This window comes from Saimiri boliviensis, chromosome 8 (assembly GCF_048565385.1).
Source record: "Saimiri boliviensis isolate mSaiBol1 chromosome 8, mSaiBol1.pri, whole genome shotgun sequence".
Classification (NCBI taxonomy): domain Eukaryota; kingdom Metazoa; phylum Chordata; class Mammalia; order Primates; family Cebidae; genus Saimiri; species Saimiri boliviensis.
In genome coordinates this window covers 20,720,941-20,738,582 of record NC_133456.1, presented here as the reverse complement: position 1 = coordinate 20,738,582, position 17,642 = coordinate 20,720,941, and the positions used below count along the sequence as shown (strand labels likewise).

The window sequence follows — 17,642 nt, the reverse complement described above, 5'->3', positions numbered from 1 at the left end:
GAAAATTCTGGACCAAATACTCACCGCAGGGTAGATACAGCTATCTTTCTCAACGCCCTGAACCTCTGTGCTGCGACATGAGTGGGTTCCTGACCCGGTGATGGTAACTCCCGGGGCTGAGCTGGAGGTGGACTGCACTGAGCTTCCAGTGCTCGCACAACCCGGTGGGGAGGCTACCTTCACTGGCCTCGTCTCACGGGTGGGACACTAGGCACAGAGAAGTTCTGAGACTCGCCTGGAAAACGCAGAGCTGGGATTTGAACTTAAGCCATCAGGTGCCTCGTGGCTATACTATACTGAAACTCTGAGGGCTGGGGTCCCGAATTCCGGCACTGAGATTCCAAAGCAGCGATAGAATAGACACCTAAGAGTGTTTTCTCCTTAATGGGATGTTCCCGGAACCTCCTCCTGCTGCTCTCTCGGAAAGCCTTCAGGCCCAGGGACGGATGGCACCTGTCTGTGCCTTCCAGGGAGGGGGCCCAAGGCTCCCTGCAGTCTCTGGCTATCTCTGGGCAGCCACTCCCCTCGGAAGTGCCAGGGGAAGGCGGCTCCCTGGAGGGGGGGACTCCCAGGGTTGGCTCTTCAGGTTCCTCCAGCCCCGGCCCCACTCACACGGGCACTAATGGCACTAATGGGCAAAGCCAGGGCAGAGCATCGAGGGGAACATCACCCGCCCCAGGGGCACTGGCAGATGCAGCAGGGCAGGCGGCCGGGGCGGACGGGCCTTGGGCCGCGCCTGGGAGACCCTCAGCCCTCTCGCGTCCCCTGGGCGTGGATGGACCCTTCCTGCCGAGTGGGACGCGCCAGGCAGTCAGGGCGCGCCGGGAAGAGGAAGAGGCGCTCAAGGCCCGGCCGGGTGCTGCCCGGGGACGGCCGCGGGCGGGCAAGGGCGGAAGGCGGCGGCCGGGCGGCAGCTAGCGGGACGGAATGGCTCCCTGGCGGGCCGAGACTCGCCACCTGCTGGAGGGTGTCCCGGCCCCAGCGCCCCGCTCACACCCCGGCCCCAGCGACAGGCTGGAGAGCGACTGCCCTGGATCCCGGCCACTCCTGCGCGGCGCCATTGTGTGGATGCTTGGGCAGGGGGTCGACATCCCATCGCTCAGCTGTGCCGACAGTCGGGTCCCCCTCCTGGTATCGCCCAGCCCTAAGGGGGAACCTGAGGCAGAGGGGATGTCTCCAGCTGTCGTGACACAGAGGGCTGCCGTGTGTCACTCCCCGCCAAGCCCACATCCTGCCCCAGTGGGCATGGGAGCAGAGAAGTGGGCCAGGCACAGCTTTGATCAAAGCAGAGCTGTGTACAGAGGGAGTGCCAGGGCTACGGGGCACAGATGACAAAGGGGGAACTGTCTAAAGCCACCTGAGGTGAGGACACCCTCCTGCTCCCCGTGCCCTGGGTCCTGATGCCCCTGATCTTCTACCCCTAGCCTGGTACCCTCTGCCCTTTCATCATCTGCCTCACAATCTAGTAAAGCAAACTGCAAGCTGGGGACTGGGGGAAGGACAGCCAGAGTAGGGCCAAGTCATGGCTACCGGCTCCTCAAGAAGCACAGACCCCACCCCCACAGCAGGGGACCCCCAGAAAGCAGGCCCTAGGTCTAACAAAGGGAGGCAGATGCTGCTTCTTCTAGAGCCTCCTGCCTCTGTTTCCATGGCAACCCCACTTCCAGGACAAAGCGAAAGCTCAGCATTCCCAGGACACGTGAGCAGGCAGAGACAGCTCACGCCTTATGGCCCAGAAGGGGAAACTGAGACCCAGAAGGGCAGTGACTTGCTGTCAGTCCCCAGGAGATGCCCGAGTTTCCCCCATCACAACACCCATCATGCCAGAGTCTGTCTCCCAGGGGCCCCAGATTATACTCGTGCAACTAAATATGTAAAGCAATGCTCGCAAGTGAATGTGCCTTGAAAACAGTCATGCAAGAGTGAGGAGGGGGATGCCAGGCGTCGGCGAGGGTACTGTAGATATGGCAGTCAGGGCAGGCGACTCTGATGAGGTGACGTCTGAGGAGAGGCCTGAGTGACAGGAGGGAAGGAGCTTTATGAAAGCTGGGGCCAGCATGTGCCAAGCAGAGGAGATGGCAGGTGCAAAGGCCCCGAGGTAGGAATGGGCTCACTGAGCTGTGGACGCAGCAGAGGAAGGGGAGGGAGAGGAGGTCGAAGGGGCGGCAGTGCCAGGGCTCCGAGGGTCTCACAGGCAAGGAATGTGACTGTGTCCCGGTGTGATGGAAACCTGGGGCTGGGAGCTGAGAACAGTCATTAGTTATAATGGCTCAGCCAGCTGTGAGGAGCAAGGTGGTGACAGTGGAAGGGGAGGGGGTGGAGAGGAGAGGAGGAGAAGAGCTCCGAGGAGGTGACTGCAGATGCCGGAAAGAGATGGCGGCGGCTAGAAGCAGGCCAGGGCAGTAGAGGCCTGGGAAGCAGCAGGTGCTAGAGCAGGCAGAGGGCTGTGCAAGACTCACCACTCGCTAGGAGGTGCGGGGAAGGGCAGGGACCAGGCTGTCCAGGTTTCTAACTGAGCGACTGGGTGACCAAAGGCACCATCTCCTGTGTATCCACTGATCCAACTGGCCTTGTCCCTCCTCCCAGCCCCGTTCCTTCCACTGCAACCCCCGGCCCCAGCTTGCTGCCAGCAAACCCACTAAAACCACCTCTTTGTACCTCCTGCGCCTGGAGCCCCAGCCTGTGCGTGGGACCCCTGTTGAGGAAGCACCCTCTCAAGCCCCAGGCCTGGAGAGACGGTATACAAGGGACGGCCCTCCAAAGTCCACGTGCATTGGCACTGGCAAGGGGAGCTCCCCAAAAGAAAATGGAGACACTGCAGGCAGGCACATTAGCTGAGGTCCTGTGGACACGTGCTGTCCAAGAGCCCCAAGTGGTGGCTACTAAAACAGTGCCCACTTACAGCTGTGGAAACAAGCCCCAGGAGGCACGATGTCCCAGCTGATGTCTCGCAGCAGGACAAGACGCTAGCCATGTTCACTTGGGACCCAAACTGCAGCCGCTGCCCCATGCCAACCCCTCACCCTGGCCCACCCTGCAGTCCAGCCGGCTCCCAGCCTGTAGGCTCTGCTGGGCCCCCTGCAGGGATGGCTCAGCACCAGACCGAGGGCGTGGGCCTGGTGACCAGGTCTAGGGGTGGGAACATCAGGGCATAAATCCTGACCTGGCTGACAGCGCCCCGGGGCAGATACAGAGGCCTTACTGTCCCCTTCCTGTCCCCACCCTTCCTGGTATGTTTCACAGGGTCAGAGGTGCTGGGTGGGGAGGACAAGCTCATAAACCTTGGCCCCAGCCAGGTCAGCCTTGAGCTTCCGACCTGATAAATGGATGGAGAAGAGGACGAGGCCTGGCCCTGCACTGACCTTTAGGGCTGAGAAAGAGTGAGTCACAGAGGGCCGGGCGGCAGAGGGAATATCCAGGGGCCTGAGTTGAAGCCACAGCCAAACCCCATCCAGGATCATGCAGAGGGGGACCTGGAGCAGATGCCTCAGGTGTTGGGGTAGGGTGTGCAGCTCATAGGCCTAGCCTGGGCCGCCCAACCCCAAACACAGCCACCATCACCCCAGCCTGCTCCTCCCTTCAACTCTGGCTTCAGCCTGGAGAGTTGGACAAACTCCGATTGCCACCTGAGTAGCTAAAAAAAAACCAGCCCTTCTATCAAGCAGCTCGTGGGGGGTGGGGGGGAGGAGCAGAGTGTGCACACACGCCCTTTGCTTATTCATTCAACACACATCTGTTAGCGCCTGCTTTATGCGTGCCTGGTGCTAGGTGCTGGGGACTTGGATCATGTTTAGCTGCATCAGAAGGGCTACCTGCAGGGATGTGTGAGGGCAGCAGGAGCACACAGCAGGGAGATGCCAACTCTGTGTGGGTGCTCAGAGCGGAGCATTGCAGGATGCATAGGAGTTCGCCAGGCACTCTAAGCAAAAGATACAGAATGGGCAGAAGCATGCAGATGAGAAGGGTTTTGGAGGGTGCCAGCGAGGGCTGGTGGCCAGGGTGGCTAGAGCATAGGGAATGGACAGGGAGTGATGAAAATGAGACTGCAGGGGGGCGGCGACTGGAATGCCAGGCCGTGGCACTGGGACTTGATGCTGTGGCAATGGGGAGTCATGGTGGGCTTTTCACAGGGGAGAGACCAAAGCTCGGTGTCCTCTCTGCTAGCTCAGCCCCAGACATCTTCCTCTCACCTCCTGACACAGCAGACAAGGACCGCAAGGCTCAGAAAGGACAAGCGTCCTGTCCCACCCAATCCTCAGCCTTTCATCAGCTCTGGCTGGACTTACCATGTGGCCTGGGCCAAATATTCAACTCTTCTGGGCCTCAGTTTCTGTGTCTATAAAATGGGGATGATCATGGAAGGGAGGATGAGTTTAGTGAGGTAAGAAGTCCACACATGTAGCCCACCTGTCTCCCTCAGAGGAGGCAAGACAGACCAGTTCCGGACCATTTGCTACCCCAGGGAATGGCTGGGCAAGGTCTCTCAGAGTGCTGGAATGACCAGGCTGATCACAGGGCTATAGGTTAGGCATTTGTTAGAACCCAGGCACTGGAGATCAGAATGCCCTATAGACACACACACACACACACACACCCCCAGGACAGGGGCAGACACCCCTCCCCACCTCAGATGCAGTCCACCAGGTTCCCCCACACTCACAGCCACATGCCTGCAGAGATGCACACTCATACACAGCTCCCAGTGTCCTGCAGGCCTCAGGGTGGTCCTGGTCCCAGTGTTCTAGGAACAGTCCTACCTCATATCCACTGCCCTGGCCTTTCTCACTCATGCCCATGTCTCCAATAAACTATCTCATCGACCACTACATAGCGGACACCCTGGTGTGGCCTCTCCTCTCCAGAGGGGTTCTCAACCATGCAGGTGTGCACACGTGTGTGTACCTATGTGTACATGCAGTGTGCACGTGTTCATGTGCATGCCTGCATGCATGTGTGTCTGCTTGTGTGCATGTTAGTGTGTGTGCATGTGTGTGTGCCAGAGACGCCTTTGGCAGTTTGGGCAAGCCCGTAGTTTCTTAAATGCCAATTCGATTTAAATTATAGTTATTAAAATACTGGAAGGTCTGTGACGCGGCGCTGCACGGGCTTCCTTCTTAACCCAGTGAATGACACCATCTGGCAGCGGGTCTAACACCCACTGTAATTTCAGAGTACTAAGGAGGGAAAGCAAGATTGCGCCATCTCTGAAATGAGTAGTGCTGCTGCCGTTCACTGCGTCCATAATTAAAGGACGTCCTACGATCCAATTAGAGTACAAAAGATGTCTTTTCTGCCATCCACGTTCACACACACCCCGATTTCTCTCCAGGTCCTGGAAGCTGCTGCGGAACGCGGCCCTCGGACCCTGCCACCTGCCTCTCCCTGGCCGGGCCCACACTGGCCCGCATCGCGGGGCACCACCTCTCCGCTGTCGGCTCCTGGGCAACCGCCCGCAGTTCCGAGTGCCACCGCCAGGTGTCGCTGCACACATGCCGAGGCGCCTCTGCAAGCCAGCCCTGGGATTCAACCCTGGGGCCGGTCCGCGAGGCTCTGGGGGACACCCAGGGTCCTGTTGCCCGCCGTCCGCAATTTATCTGTGCACGGAGCACCCCCACGCTGGACTAGGAACTTCCGCTGCTCGCGCAACTCGTCACTCCTCGGTGCCTTGTGCATGCTGCCTTTAGTGCCTGCCCTGATCTCCAGCTGAGCAACTCCTGCTGCACGTCAATACCCACTGGAGGCAACACCTCCTTCAGGAAGCCTTCCCTGATGCCACTGTAGTGACGTCCTCTTGAGTTTCCACAGCCCCCTGTGGTTGCCTCATCACTACCGTGACTGCCCACGTGGCTGTGTCTGTTTCTGTGTCCGACTCCCCACTAGAATGTGAGCTTTGGGAGTACAGAGAGCTCCCATACACCCCCAGCTCCTACGCATGCACAACCTCTCCATCACATCCCCAGCAGAGGGGTGCATGATTAACCTGCACTGGCACATCAGTACCACCCACAGCCCATGGTTTACATGAGGGCTGTACATGCCACGTGTTTGGACAAATGTACCACGACCCTTATCCACCATTGTTCTACCACACAGAATAATGTGTCCCCCCGCCCTAAAGATCCTCTGTGCTCCCCCTGTGACCCCCCGTGCTCACTTCCCCCAACCCCTGGAAACCACGATATTTTTACTGTTCCCATAGTTCTGTCTTTTCCAGAATATCGTATAGTTGGAATCATACAGTGTGTAGCCTTTTCGGATTGGCTTCTTTCACATAGCAATAGGCATTTAAGTTTCCTCCATGCCTTTTCATGGCTTGGTAGCTCTTTTCTTTCTAGCCCTGAATATGATTCCATTGTCTGGATGTACCACAGTTTATCTGTCCATTCGTGATACTGAAGGACTTCCTGGTTGCTTCCAAATTTTGAAAACTATGAATAAAGCTGCTGTAAATATCTGTGCACAGGTTTTTGTGTGGACATAAGTTTCCAACCCATTTGGATAAATATCAAGGAGCACAGTTGCTGGATTGTGTGGTAAAAGTTTGTTTAGTTTTGTAAAAAATGGCCAAATGGCCAGGCACGGTGGCTCACACCTGTAGTCTCAGCCGTCTAGGAGGCTGAGGCGGGCAGACGGTTTGAGCCCAGGAGCCTGGGCCACATGGTAAAACTCCACCTCCACAAAAAATACAAAAATTAGTTGAGCATAGTGGTGCATGGCTATAGTCCCAGCTACTCAAGACGCTGAGGTGGAAGAGTCCGCTGAGCCTCGTTGGTTGAAGCTGCAGTGAGCCATGATCATTTCACTGCACTCCAGCCTGGGTGACAGAGTAAGACCCTGTCTGAAAACAAAACAAAACAAAAAAACTGTTTTCCAAAGTGGCTGCACCATTGTGCATTCCCACTAGCAACGAATGTGAGTTCCTGTTGCTCCACATCCTCGCCAGCATTTGGTGTGTTAGTGCTTTGGATACGAGCCACTCCGGTAGGTGTGCGGCAGTATCTCGTGGCTGGTGTCATTTGCAGTTCCCTAATGACATATGATATGGGGCATCTCTCATGTGCTTATTTGCCATCTGTGTATCTTCTTGTCTGTTTAGATCTTCTGCCCACCTTTTAATTGGGTTGTTTTCCTGTGGTTGAGTGATAAGAGTTCTTTGTAGACTTTGGATAACAGAAACTTATCAGCTATGTCTTTTGCAAATATTTTCTTCCAGTCTGTGGCTTTTCCTCTCATTCTCCTGAACAGTGAGGTTTTGCAGTCCCTCACAGAGTTGAATCCCCGTGTGGCCCTTGGCAAATCATACGCTCTCTCTGAACCTCAGTTTCCACCTGTATAGATGGGGCTGGGAGCCCTCCCTCCATGTTGTAGAGGGAAGAGAATCTCAGCAATGCAGAGCCGCCAGCACAGAGTCTGAACAGGGCACAGAGCCTGAACAGGGCAGGGGCTGCCAGTAGATGCTGGTGGAGCTGAGCCACCTCCATTCTCTCGGGGGTGCATTTTGCCCACAGTTCCATCACTAAAGCCCCTAGCCATCAACAACGGTCCCATCCGTGGCAGAGCAGGCCAGGCCTGTTTGCAGGAAAATTCTTGCAGGTGGGAATCCCTTGGTCTTAGGAATGAGTCAGAGGAGCAGACCCCAGGGAAGCCTTGGAGTCACAGACAGACCTGCTGTTCGAGGGAGGGGTGGCCACTCTGCCCAAATTCCCTCAAGGACCACTCCTCACTGGCACCCTCTCCCCTCCCCATCTGGCCCCCACAGACCTCTGGCCTCTGCTCCTGCCACACCCTTCCCTCCAGCCACACCGGCCGGGAGCAGGACCTTGCAGCCCTCCGTTTCTCCTGTGCCACCTGTCCGAATCCCGCCCCCCGCCCGCCCCCGTTCATCGCAGGCAGTGGCCAGGCTGAGGCTGCAGCCACGAGGGGGCGCTGTTGGCCCACAGCTGCGTCAGAACTCATCCACAACGCTGGAAGGCGCTTCTGTCCCACCAGCTCACAGAGGAGCAGGCGAGGAGAATGCCTCTCTCACAAAGCATGGGAAGTAAGCAGGAAACGAAACGAGGGGGGCCTCAGGGGCCCCATCCCACACCGAGGACCTGCTGGGGCCGCTCTCACACCTCCTGCGATGGATGCTCACTGCCTCCAGTCAGGCTGCCTGGAGAGAGGGCTTTGCAATGGTCCAGACTATTTTGCAGAAGCCGTAAGGTCCTGTGGGGCCGCAGGGTCTTCCAAATGAAAAACGTTTAGAAGAACACATTTAGCTTGGGAACTATGAGAAAGAAGCAGCTTGGAGTTTCCAGAGAAGCCCAAAACTAAAAGTGCACGTGACATTCCTCAGTATTAACATGTTGGCTCAAAACTTTCCTAAATATTGTGCCCAAGCCAAGCAATGACCCACTTGGGCCTGCAGCCCACAGGATGGGATGCTGGTTTCGGGTGGAGCTCAGTGACTCAGAGAAAGCGGAACCCTTAGCACCCCTGTGCAGCACCGCCAGCAAGCAAGCCCAGCACACCCCTCCACTTGGCACATATCAGGAAGTGGGATAATTGACGGGGATGCATAGGCTTTCTGGGGGGCAGCCTGATAAAAGGGGGCCAAAGCTGGAGCACAGACACCCTGTGATCAGCAGTTCACTCCTTGGTTGCATGTCCAGCAAATTCCACAAATGAGCCCCCTTCACTGCAGCATTGTCTGTGGGGTGTGACCCCGGGGAAAGTGTGGGGTGCCCCTCAGAGGGCTCTGTAGCAGGTGGCAGCAACAGAAAAGGCGTGCAGCAACAAGGAACACTTAACACAGCCGACTATACAATCAGGGAGTCGTGTGGCATCCATAGCACTGCGCTGCAAAGCAACTGCAAATACGTTCACCCAAGAGTGGCAAGTGGGGAGGAAGAGAAACTTCACAGTGGAGAGACCTACCAGCACCTCGCCAGGTGGGCAAGGCCAGCATCACAGGGCGTGTGTCACATTGACAGCAGGTGCCCTCCATTTGATGTGCTGATCAGGAAGATCTGTGATCTTCCTCCCCACACAATCCCGGTCTCATCAGGAGAAAAGTGTCAGACAAACCCCAGCAGTGGGCATCCTACCATGTATCCAGCCTGCCTTTTGTCCTGGTTTTGTACAATGGGTCGGGCCTGGCTCTTATCTTGATTTTGGCTTGACGGTCCCGCGTCAACTGTCAAGGTCGTCAAAACCAAGACAAAAGCCAGGCACAGCGGCATGTACCTGTAGTCCCAGCACTTTGGGAGCCTAAAGTGAGAAGATCGCTTGAGACTAGGAGTTCAAGACCAGCCTCGGCAACATAGCAAGACTCCTATCTCAAAACAAATAGGGCACTGAATTTAGGCCCAGGGAAGGAGCCGCTGGTGGAGAGCCACCCGGTAGGGGGGCAAATCAAGACGTTTCAGGGGGGAGGGGCATGTCCCCACCTGAACGTGCAACCGGCTGGGAGGGTCGGCGGACTTAAGCCCTCCGTGTTCCGTTTCGAATTCTGTGCTTACCTCATCCCTCCTGCAACCCACGGTCCACGAGATCCCTGCCAGATGGTGGGGCACTGTGGGTAGTCGATGCAAATCTGAGCAGCGGCTACTGCCGGCTTGGCATGTTGCCGCAGGGACCTGGGGCGGGGGTGGGGGGGGGCGTTTGGACTAACGCCAGCGGGACAGACCGTCCCACAGACGGAGGCAGAGCTGAAAGCAGGAAAACAGACCTTAAGGCCTGACAGGGCTCACCTCCACAGAACTCAAACTGAAACCCTCGCCAGAGAACTGGGCAGCAGATACACCAGCTTGACCCCAACCAGGAAGATGGAGCTCTGGGAGAGACGCCATTGGGGGCGGGGCCAATCTCACCTGCAAACGAACTCCGGGGAAGGACCACCCACCCAGCAACCTGCCTGAACCCGAGAGCCCGGCAGCGCCCTCTTCAGGCCGAAAAAGATACAGCTCCAACCTCAACAGAGAAAAAAATGTCAGCTCAGACTCCTCCTGACATCACCAACTTCAAAGATTAAAGGGAGATAAATCCACAAAGATGGGGGAAAAAACAGCGCAAAAAGGATGAAACCACCAAAGAACAGAACACCTCTTCTCCGCCCAGGGATCAAAACTCCTCACCACCAAGGGAACAAAAAAAGACAGAATGAATCTGATGAATGGACAGAAGCAGTCTTCAGAAGGTAGGTAATGACAAACTTCTCTGAGTTAAAAGACCGTGTTCTAACCCAATGCAAAGAAACTAAGAACCTTGAAGAAAGGGTAGATGAAATGCTAACTAGAATAACCAGCTTAGAGAAGAACATAAGCAACTTGACGGAGCTGAAAAACACAAGAACTTCACAAGGCATACACAAGTTTCAACAACCGAATCGATCAAGCAGAAGAAAGGATATCAGAGATAGAAGATCAAATCAATGAAATAAAATGAGAAGGCAAGATTAGAGAAAAAAGAGTGAAGAGAAATGAACAAAGCCTCCAAGAACTATGGGATTATGTGAAAAAACCTAAAGTATGTTTGATCGGCGTAACTGAATGTGACAGGGAGAATGAATCCAAGTTGGAAAACACTCTTCAAGATATTATCCAAGAAAACTTACCCAACCTAAAAAGGCAGGTCAACATTCAAATCCAGGAAATACAGAGAACACCACAAAGATATTCCTCAAGAAAAGCAACCGCAAGGCACACAGTTGTCAGATTCACCAGGGTTGAAATGAAGGAAAAAATCCTAAGGGCAGCCAGAGAGAAAGGTCGAGTCACCCACAAAGGGAAGCCCATCAGACTCACAGAGGATCTCTCTGCAGAAAACTTGCAATCTAGAAGGGAGAGGGGGCCAATATTCAATGTTCTTAAAGAAAAGAACTTTCAACCCAGAATTTCATATCCAGCCAAACTAAGCTTCATAAGTGAAGGAGAAATAAAATATTTTACAGACAAGCAGTTGCTAAGAGATTTTGTCACTACAAGAGCTGCCTTACATGAGCTCCTGAAGGAAGTACTAAACAGGGAAAGCAACAACCAGTACCAGCCACTGCAAAAATGTACCAAATGGTAAAGAACAATGATGCAATGAAGGAGCCATGTCAATTAACGGGCAAAACAACCAGCTAGTAACAAAATGGCAGGAAAAAATTCACACATAACAATATTAATGTTGAATGTAAATGGCCTAAATGCCCCAATCGAAAGACACAGACTGGCAAACTGGATAAAAAGTCAATAACCATCGGTGTGCTGTATTCAGGAGACCCATCTCACATACAAAGACTCACATAGACTCAAAATAAAGGGATGGAAGAAGATTTACCAAGCAAATGGGGAGCAAAAAAAAAAAAAAGCAGGGGTAGCAATCCTTGTCTCTGATAAAATGGACTTTAAACCAACAAAGATAAAAAGACTCAAAGAAGGGCATTACGTAATGGTAAAAGGATCAATGCAACAAGAAGAGCGAACAATCCTAAACATATACGCACCCAATACAGGAGCACCCAGGTACATAAAGCAAGTTAATGACCTACAAAGAGACTGAGACTCCCACACAATCATAGTGGGAGACTTTAACACTCCACTGACAATATTAGACAGATCAATGAGACAGAAAGTCAACAAGGATATCCAGGACTTGAATGCAGATCAGGACCAAGTGGACCTAATAGACATTTACAGAACACTCCACCCCAAATCCACAGAATGCACATTCTTCTCAGCACCACATTGCACTTACTCCAAAACTGACCACATAATTGGAAATAAATCACTCCTCAGCAAATGCAAAAGAATGGAAATCATAACAAACACTCTCTCAGACCATAGCTTAATCAAATTAGAAATCAGGACTAAGAAAAGCACTCAGAACTGTACAATCACATGGAAACTGAACAACTTGCTCCTGAATGACAAATGGATAAACAATGAAATAAAGGCAAAAATAAAAATGTTCTTTGAAACCAATGAGAACGAAGACACAATGTACCAGATCCTATGGAACACATTTAAAGCAGTGTCTAGAGGGAAATTTATAGCACTAAATGCCCACATAAGAAACAAGGAAGGATCTAAAATCAATACCCTATCATCAAAATTGAAAGAGCTAGAGGAACAAGATCAAAAAAACTCAAAAGCAAGCAGAAGACAAGAAATAACTAATATCAGAGCAGAACTGAAGGAGCAGAGACACAAAAAAATCCTTCAAAATATCCATAAATCCAGGAGCTGGTTTTTTGAGATAATCAACAAAGTAGACCAGTAGCTAGACTAATGGAAAAAGAAAAGAGAGAAGAATCAAATCGATGCAATAAAAATGATAAAGGGGAGATCACCACTGAGTCCTCAGAAATACAAACTACCATCAGAGATCACTACAAACAGCTTTATGCATATAAACCAGTAAATCCGGAAGAAATGGATAAATTCCTGGACACTTGCACACTCCCAAGACTAAGCCAAGAAGAAGTTGAAGCCCTGAATGGACCAATAACAAGGGCTGAAGAACAGGCAGCAATTAATAGCCTACCGACCAAAAAAAAGCCCAGGTCCAGATGGGTTCACAGCCTAATTCTACCAGATGTACAAAGAGGAGCTGGTACCATTCCTATTGAAACTATTCCAAACAATACAAAAAGAGGGAATCCTCCCTAACTCTTTCTATGAGGCCAACATCATCCTGATACCAAAATCTGGCAGAGACACAACTAAAAAGAAAACTACAGGCCAATATCCACAATGAACATCCCGCTTTACCAGAGCATATGCTGGGGATGGAGACGGTGTGGCTGGGAATGCTTCTCCCACCGATTGCTGCAAAACAGAAGGCAGGTAAACCTGTCCTTCAGGCAATAGTGATTGAGGATGAGCATCTGGTCAGTTGATTCAGATTTTGGGGGGCTTCATACTCCATGTCCAGGAATATTGCAACTCCTTCCCATAAAACTATCCCTAAAAGCCCCAGAGTCCTTACACAGACAGGGCTTTATGGCAAAAGCCTGTTAGTGCCACCCAGGGGTGACCACAGGGATTTGGGACTAGAAAACTTTCATTTGAGAGACAATGATTGGACTTTGACTGAGGCCACCCCTACTTACAATTGAAGGTGGCTATAAAATCATCTCAAAATCTGAAATACACATCATGTTCCGGACAATGTCAAAACAAACGTCCAATGGGGAGGGCAGCCCCCAGAGGTTTTTGTTTCGTTTCGTTTCGTTTCGTTTTTGAGACAAGGTCTGGCTCTATCACCAGGCTGGAGTGCAGTGGCACCATCTCAGCTCCCTACAACCTCCACTTCTTGGGTTCAAGCCATCCTCCCATATCAGCCTCCTGAGTAGCTGGGACTACAGGCATGGGCCACCACGCCTGGCTGATTTTTGTATTTTTGTAGAAACTGGGTTTTGCCATGTTGCCCAGGTCTCCAACGCCTGAGCTCAGGCAATCCACCCACCTTGGTTACAGGTGTCAGCCACCACACCCAGACCCAGAGTTTCTTAATAACATGGAAATGGTTTGTGCAGGAATGTGCTACCCAGGATGCAAAGAGGTACTGACAGACCAGCGGCGGAGGTCCCCATCTGGGGAAGGTGGAGGAAGGAGGTGGGAGGATGGAGGGAAAGCAGAAGCGGTAAAAGCAGAATAAAGGGCCCGAGGAGTGTCTGCTCACACTGGGGTGCTCCCACCCCAAGGTGAACTCCTGGTGCGGAGTTGTTATTGGAGAAGGACATCAAGGTCTTGATCAATGAACTGACATGCTGGCCAGGCCATGGAACCTCGCGACAGCTGGCCAGGCCACAGAACACTGTCAAACTCAGAACGCTTTACAAAATTAAAGGGACCAAGAGGTGTTTTCCTCTGTTACTTTAGAACCCTTTCATACTAGTTGAGCTTTTTTTTTTTTTTTTACAATGTACATATACTACTTTATAATTAAACACAAAACTTTAAAATGATTTTTTTAAAAAGAAAAGAATCACAGTGGAACATGAAATGGAATGTCAACTTTGGGGACAGGTCATCCAGGGGAGTCCAAGAGCCCCAACGTGGTTGCGTGTCTCTGGTCCTCAGGTCATCGCCCAGCCTCACCCACAGGGCACCCGCCACCAGGGTGGCCCACCCCACAAGCTTCCACTTGGTGCCCGCATGAGAACGCACCGCCTGCGTGGAACTTCCTCCTGTGGGGCAGAGGAGGCGTCCAGAAGGCCACAGGAATCAAGTCAGCAAAATTAAGTTAATTTACAAAGTTATAGTAAAAACCACAATAGTAACCCAGTCCCTCCCACACAGCGTGAGCCCCGGGCTGCACCGCCCCCACAGGTGGCCCATGCTGGCACCTCACACGCCAAAGGCGGTGAAGAAGATGTGCATCTTGGCCAGGAAGGTGGTGACGGAGCCCTGCCGCCAGAGCTTCATCTCCACGTCCAGGGCAAAGTCTCGGGGCTCCAGCACCGCCCGCTGCAGGTAGACCACGCCCGTGTAGGGGGTGAGCCTGCGTGTGCCAAAGTAGCCCTCCTCGTTTCCCTTGATGATGGTCAGGGAGATGGTGTCCCCTGTGAAGGCTGGCGCGGGGCCAATGCGGAAGATGTGCGTGGGCACCAGGAGGTTCGTCTGGAAGTCAAGCTGGTAGTGCGTGATGGTTGCCGGCGAGTTACGGCACTCCACGAAGTCATGGCACGTGGTGCGCTCGCACTTCCTGCAGGGAGGATGGGCTGGGTCACCCACCGCTCACCCACCCACCCCCACCCCAGACAGGGACACAGACATGGCACAGCTCAGCAGCAGGATCAAGGGCCAGCTCTCCCCCTAGTGGCCTGGAAGTCTCTGGTAAGTCCCGTTACTTCTGGGTCTCAGTTTCCTCGCCTGTGAGAGGGGGTTAATAAAAGCTTCATGGGCTCACTGGAATGGGTGAGGTTACACATACAAAGCTTAGCGTGGCACCGGCCGGGCTCATTCGCAGCTCTTACCCTCCCCATGCTCCTTTCTTCCTCCCTCCTGCCATCCTCCCATTCTTTCTCCTTCCTTTTCCTTCTTCCTCCTCCCTTCTCCCTTCTTCCCTGTGCACCCAGGGTCCCTCCCAAGTCCGGGGTATGTGGCTGGTGGCAGAGTAGCAGTCCGTCAGTTCTGAGGTTAAGTGAGGTGAAGCGGCTATCACTCATGCTCCTGAGGCCGAGGTGGACAGTCGCATGTCACGTGCAGCCTCCTGGAGAAGCTCATGCGGTGTGGAGCTGAGGCCTCCCGCCCAGAGCCCCACGAGGGGTGGCAGGACGCTGCAGCCCCAGTGGGCAGCCCGAGACCCTGAGCCAGACCACCGAGCTACACCGCTCCCAGGCTCCTGGCCCTTAGACACTGTGTGACAGAGAAATTATGTGTTGTATTATGGTGCTCAATGTTGGCTGGGATAACTGGTCACACAGCAGTAACTACGATGCATGTGTGTGAAGAACAAGGCTGGAGTTTTCTGTGAGTCTTCCCTTCTTTCTCGCAACCCTGAACTCTCTACAAGGTACTTATATTGGTTTTGCTCACCAATCTCACAGACCCAGCAGTCGGGCTGGGAAGAGAAGGAGGTGGTCGAGGCAGGCGCCCATCTCTCGGCCTCTCCCCTGGGTAGTTCAGGACCAGGGCAGGCTCCCTGGGTCGGGGACTGGGGTGGGGGCACTCACGTGTTGGAGACTCGGACGTAGTTGGGAGGACAATCGAAGCGCAGGCAGCGGAAGCTGCCCGGGATGTTGTGGCAGGTCTCAGCCTCGGAACAGTTGTGGGTTCCCAGTGCACACTCATCCAGGTCTGGGGGAGAAGAGGGGCAGTGGCAGAGTCGCCACAGCTGGGGGCCCAGCCTGAACCTCCCCAGCATGCATGAGAGGCCTGGGCCCCACGGCAGCAGGACCTGTGAGAACAGCCGTGTGCCTCCCTGGACACACATGCCCACTTGCTCGGCACCTGCAACAGGGCGCCTTGCTCTGAAGTGTCAATCACCTCATGTCACATCCTCCAATGGCTTCCCGTACTCCAGAAGAAAGCCTAAGTCCCACCCTTGGACATCAAGCCACACAGGGCAAGGCCTCTCTGGCCTTTCTAAGCCCCTTCTCTTCCACAGAGGCCACAGTCCTGCTGGACATCCTTGGGCTGCCCCAATAGCCCGACCCTTAATCTACCCCAGGGCCTTTGCCGCTGCCGGAACGCTTTCCCCAGCTTTTCCTATTGCTGGCTCCTTCTCATCTTTTAACTCTCTGACCTTGAGTCGACCCCTCCAGGATGGCCTCCCTGACTCTACAGTGGTCCTCCTTCACCCTCCATCCCACCCATTTTATCCTCCTGTGGCTCATCATGCTCTGCAACACACCTAGGCTGTTTTGCATGGCTGCATGTTTTGTATATTTCCACCGTCCCCCCTCAACCTGGGCTCCAGGAGGGCAGGGGTATTTGTTCTTCTCATTCCCACGGTGTCCCCAGTGTCCAGTGGAGTGACTGCATGGAGCAGCACTCAACACGTCTTGCTGGACGGAAGTGTAAGACCCATCGCTTGAAGTACAGACTCCGAGACACAGAGCTATGAGTGAACGTCCCCCATGAGCCACAGGTGTGCTGATGCTTCCTGTACATTCAGAAGGAACTCCAACAGCCACAAAGGCTCAGCACACACGTGAGCACACGCACACCCACACAGGTGCAGAGAAACACACAGAGGGCCCGTCTGGGACAAAGAAAGAAACATATACATATAAACATCAACAGACAGAGGAATAGATACTGTTCACAAAAGCTCAGAGAAGCTGGTGTGTGTGCGTGTGTGTGTGTGTGTGTGTGTGTGTGTGTAACCCACAGATATCCCAGAGGACAAAAGGTCTTAGAAATGGGTTCTTAAGAAACTTTCTTTAAGGATGAGCTGCTCAGCCCAGAGAGGGCCGTCTCAGGAGGCCTCAGAGAAGTTCCACGGGGTGGAGGCAGGGGTCTTCCAGGGGCAACCATGGAGGGCTTCAGTTTTTGTTTTCCAATCCTCTATATCAATACCATTTAGAAATTTCTCGTGGCCGGGTGCGGTGGCTCAAGCCTGTAATCCCAGCACTTTGGGAGGCCGAGGCGGGTGGATCACAAGGTCGAGAGATCGAGACCAACCTGGTCAACATGGTGAAACCCCGTCTCTACTAAAAATACAAAAAAAAATTAGCTGGGCATGGTGGCGCGTGCCTGTAATCCCAGCTACTCAGGAGGCTGAGGCAGGAGAATTGCCTGAACCCAGGAGGCGGAGGTTGCGGTGAGCCGAGATCGCGCCATTGCACTCCAGCCTGGGTAACAAGAGCGAAACTCTGTCTCAAAAAAAAAAAAAAAAAAGAAATTTCTCCTCACTCAGTCCTCACACCAGCCCCGGGCAGTGAGGGTCACTGGCTTCCTCAGACAGAGGAGGGCATGGAGGTGCAGAGAGGGGCAAAGCCTTGCTCAGGGTCACAGAGCAGTGAACAGGGCTGCAAGCCAGGCATGCCTGATGCCAAAATCTGGGATCAATCATGATGCCAAGCTGACTCCTAACAATAACAACAATATACGAGTAATAGTAACAACAGTCAGCCTGCCTCCAGAGTTTATCGCCTAACATCCCTGCGATGCCTGAGGCACTCTGCGCCGACACCAACCCCACCAGGCAGGTATAGGTGTCCACAG

At 53.5% G+C, this 17,642-nt stretch overlaps 1 protein-coding gene and 1 pseudogene across 2 annotated transcripts in view; one reads left to right on the top strand and one right to left on the bottom strand.

Annotated features, from left to right (window-relative positions):
• The first annotated feature begins 2,039 nt into the window (after nt 1-2,039).
• Nucleotides 2,040-8,390, top strand: LOC101032285 (uncharacterized; annotated as a pseudogene).
• A 5,516-nt stretch (nt 8,391-13,906) lies between these two features.
• Nucleotides 13,907-17,642, bottom strand: part of FBLN2 (fibulin 2) — a 92,472-nt gene continuing 88,736 nt past the window's right edge. For both annotated transcript variants that reach the window (XM_003926180.4, XM_003926179.4), the window contains 2 exons: nt 15,647-15,770; nt 13,907-14,676 (listed from right to left, as the gene is read on the bottom strand). In XM_003926180.4, coding sequence (XP_003926229.1) covers nt 14,319-14,676; nt 15,647-15,770 — 482 coding nt within the window. In that variant the 3' untranslated portion in view covers nt 13,907-14,318. The remainder of the gene's footprint in view (nt 14,677-15,646; nt 15,771-17,642) is intronic.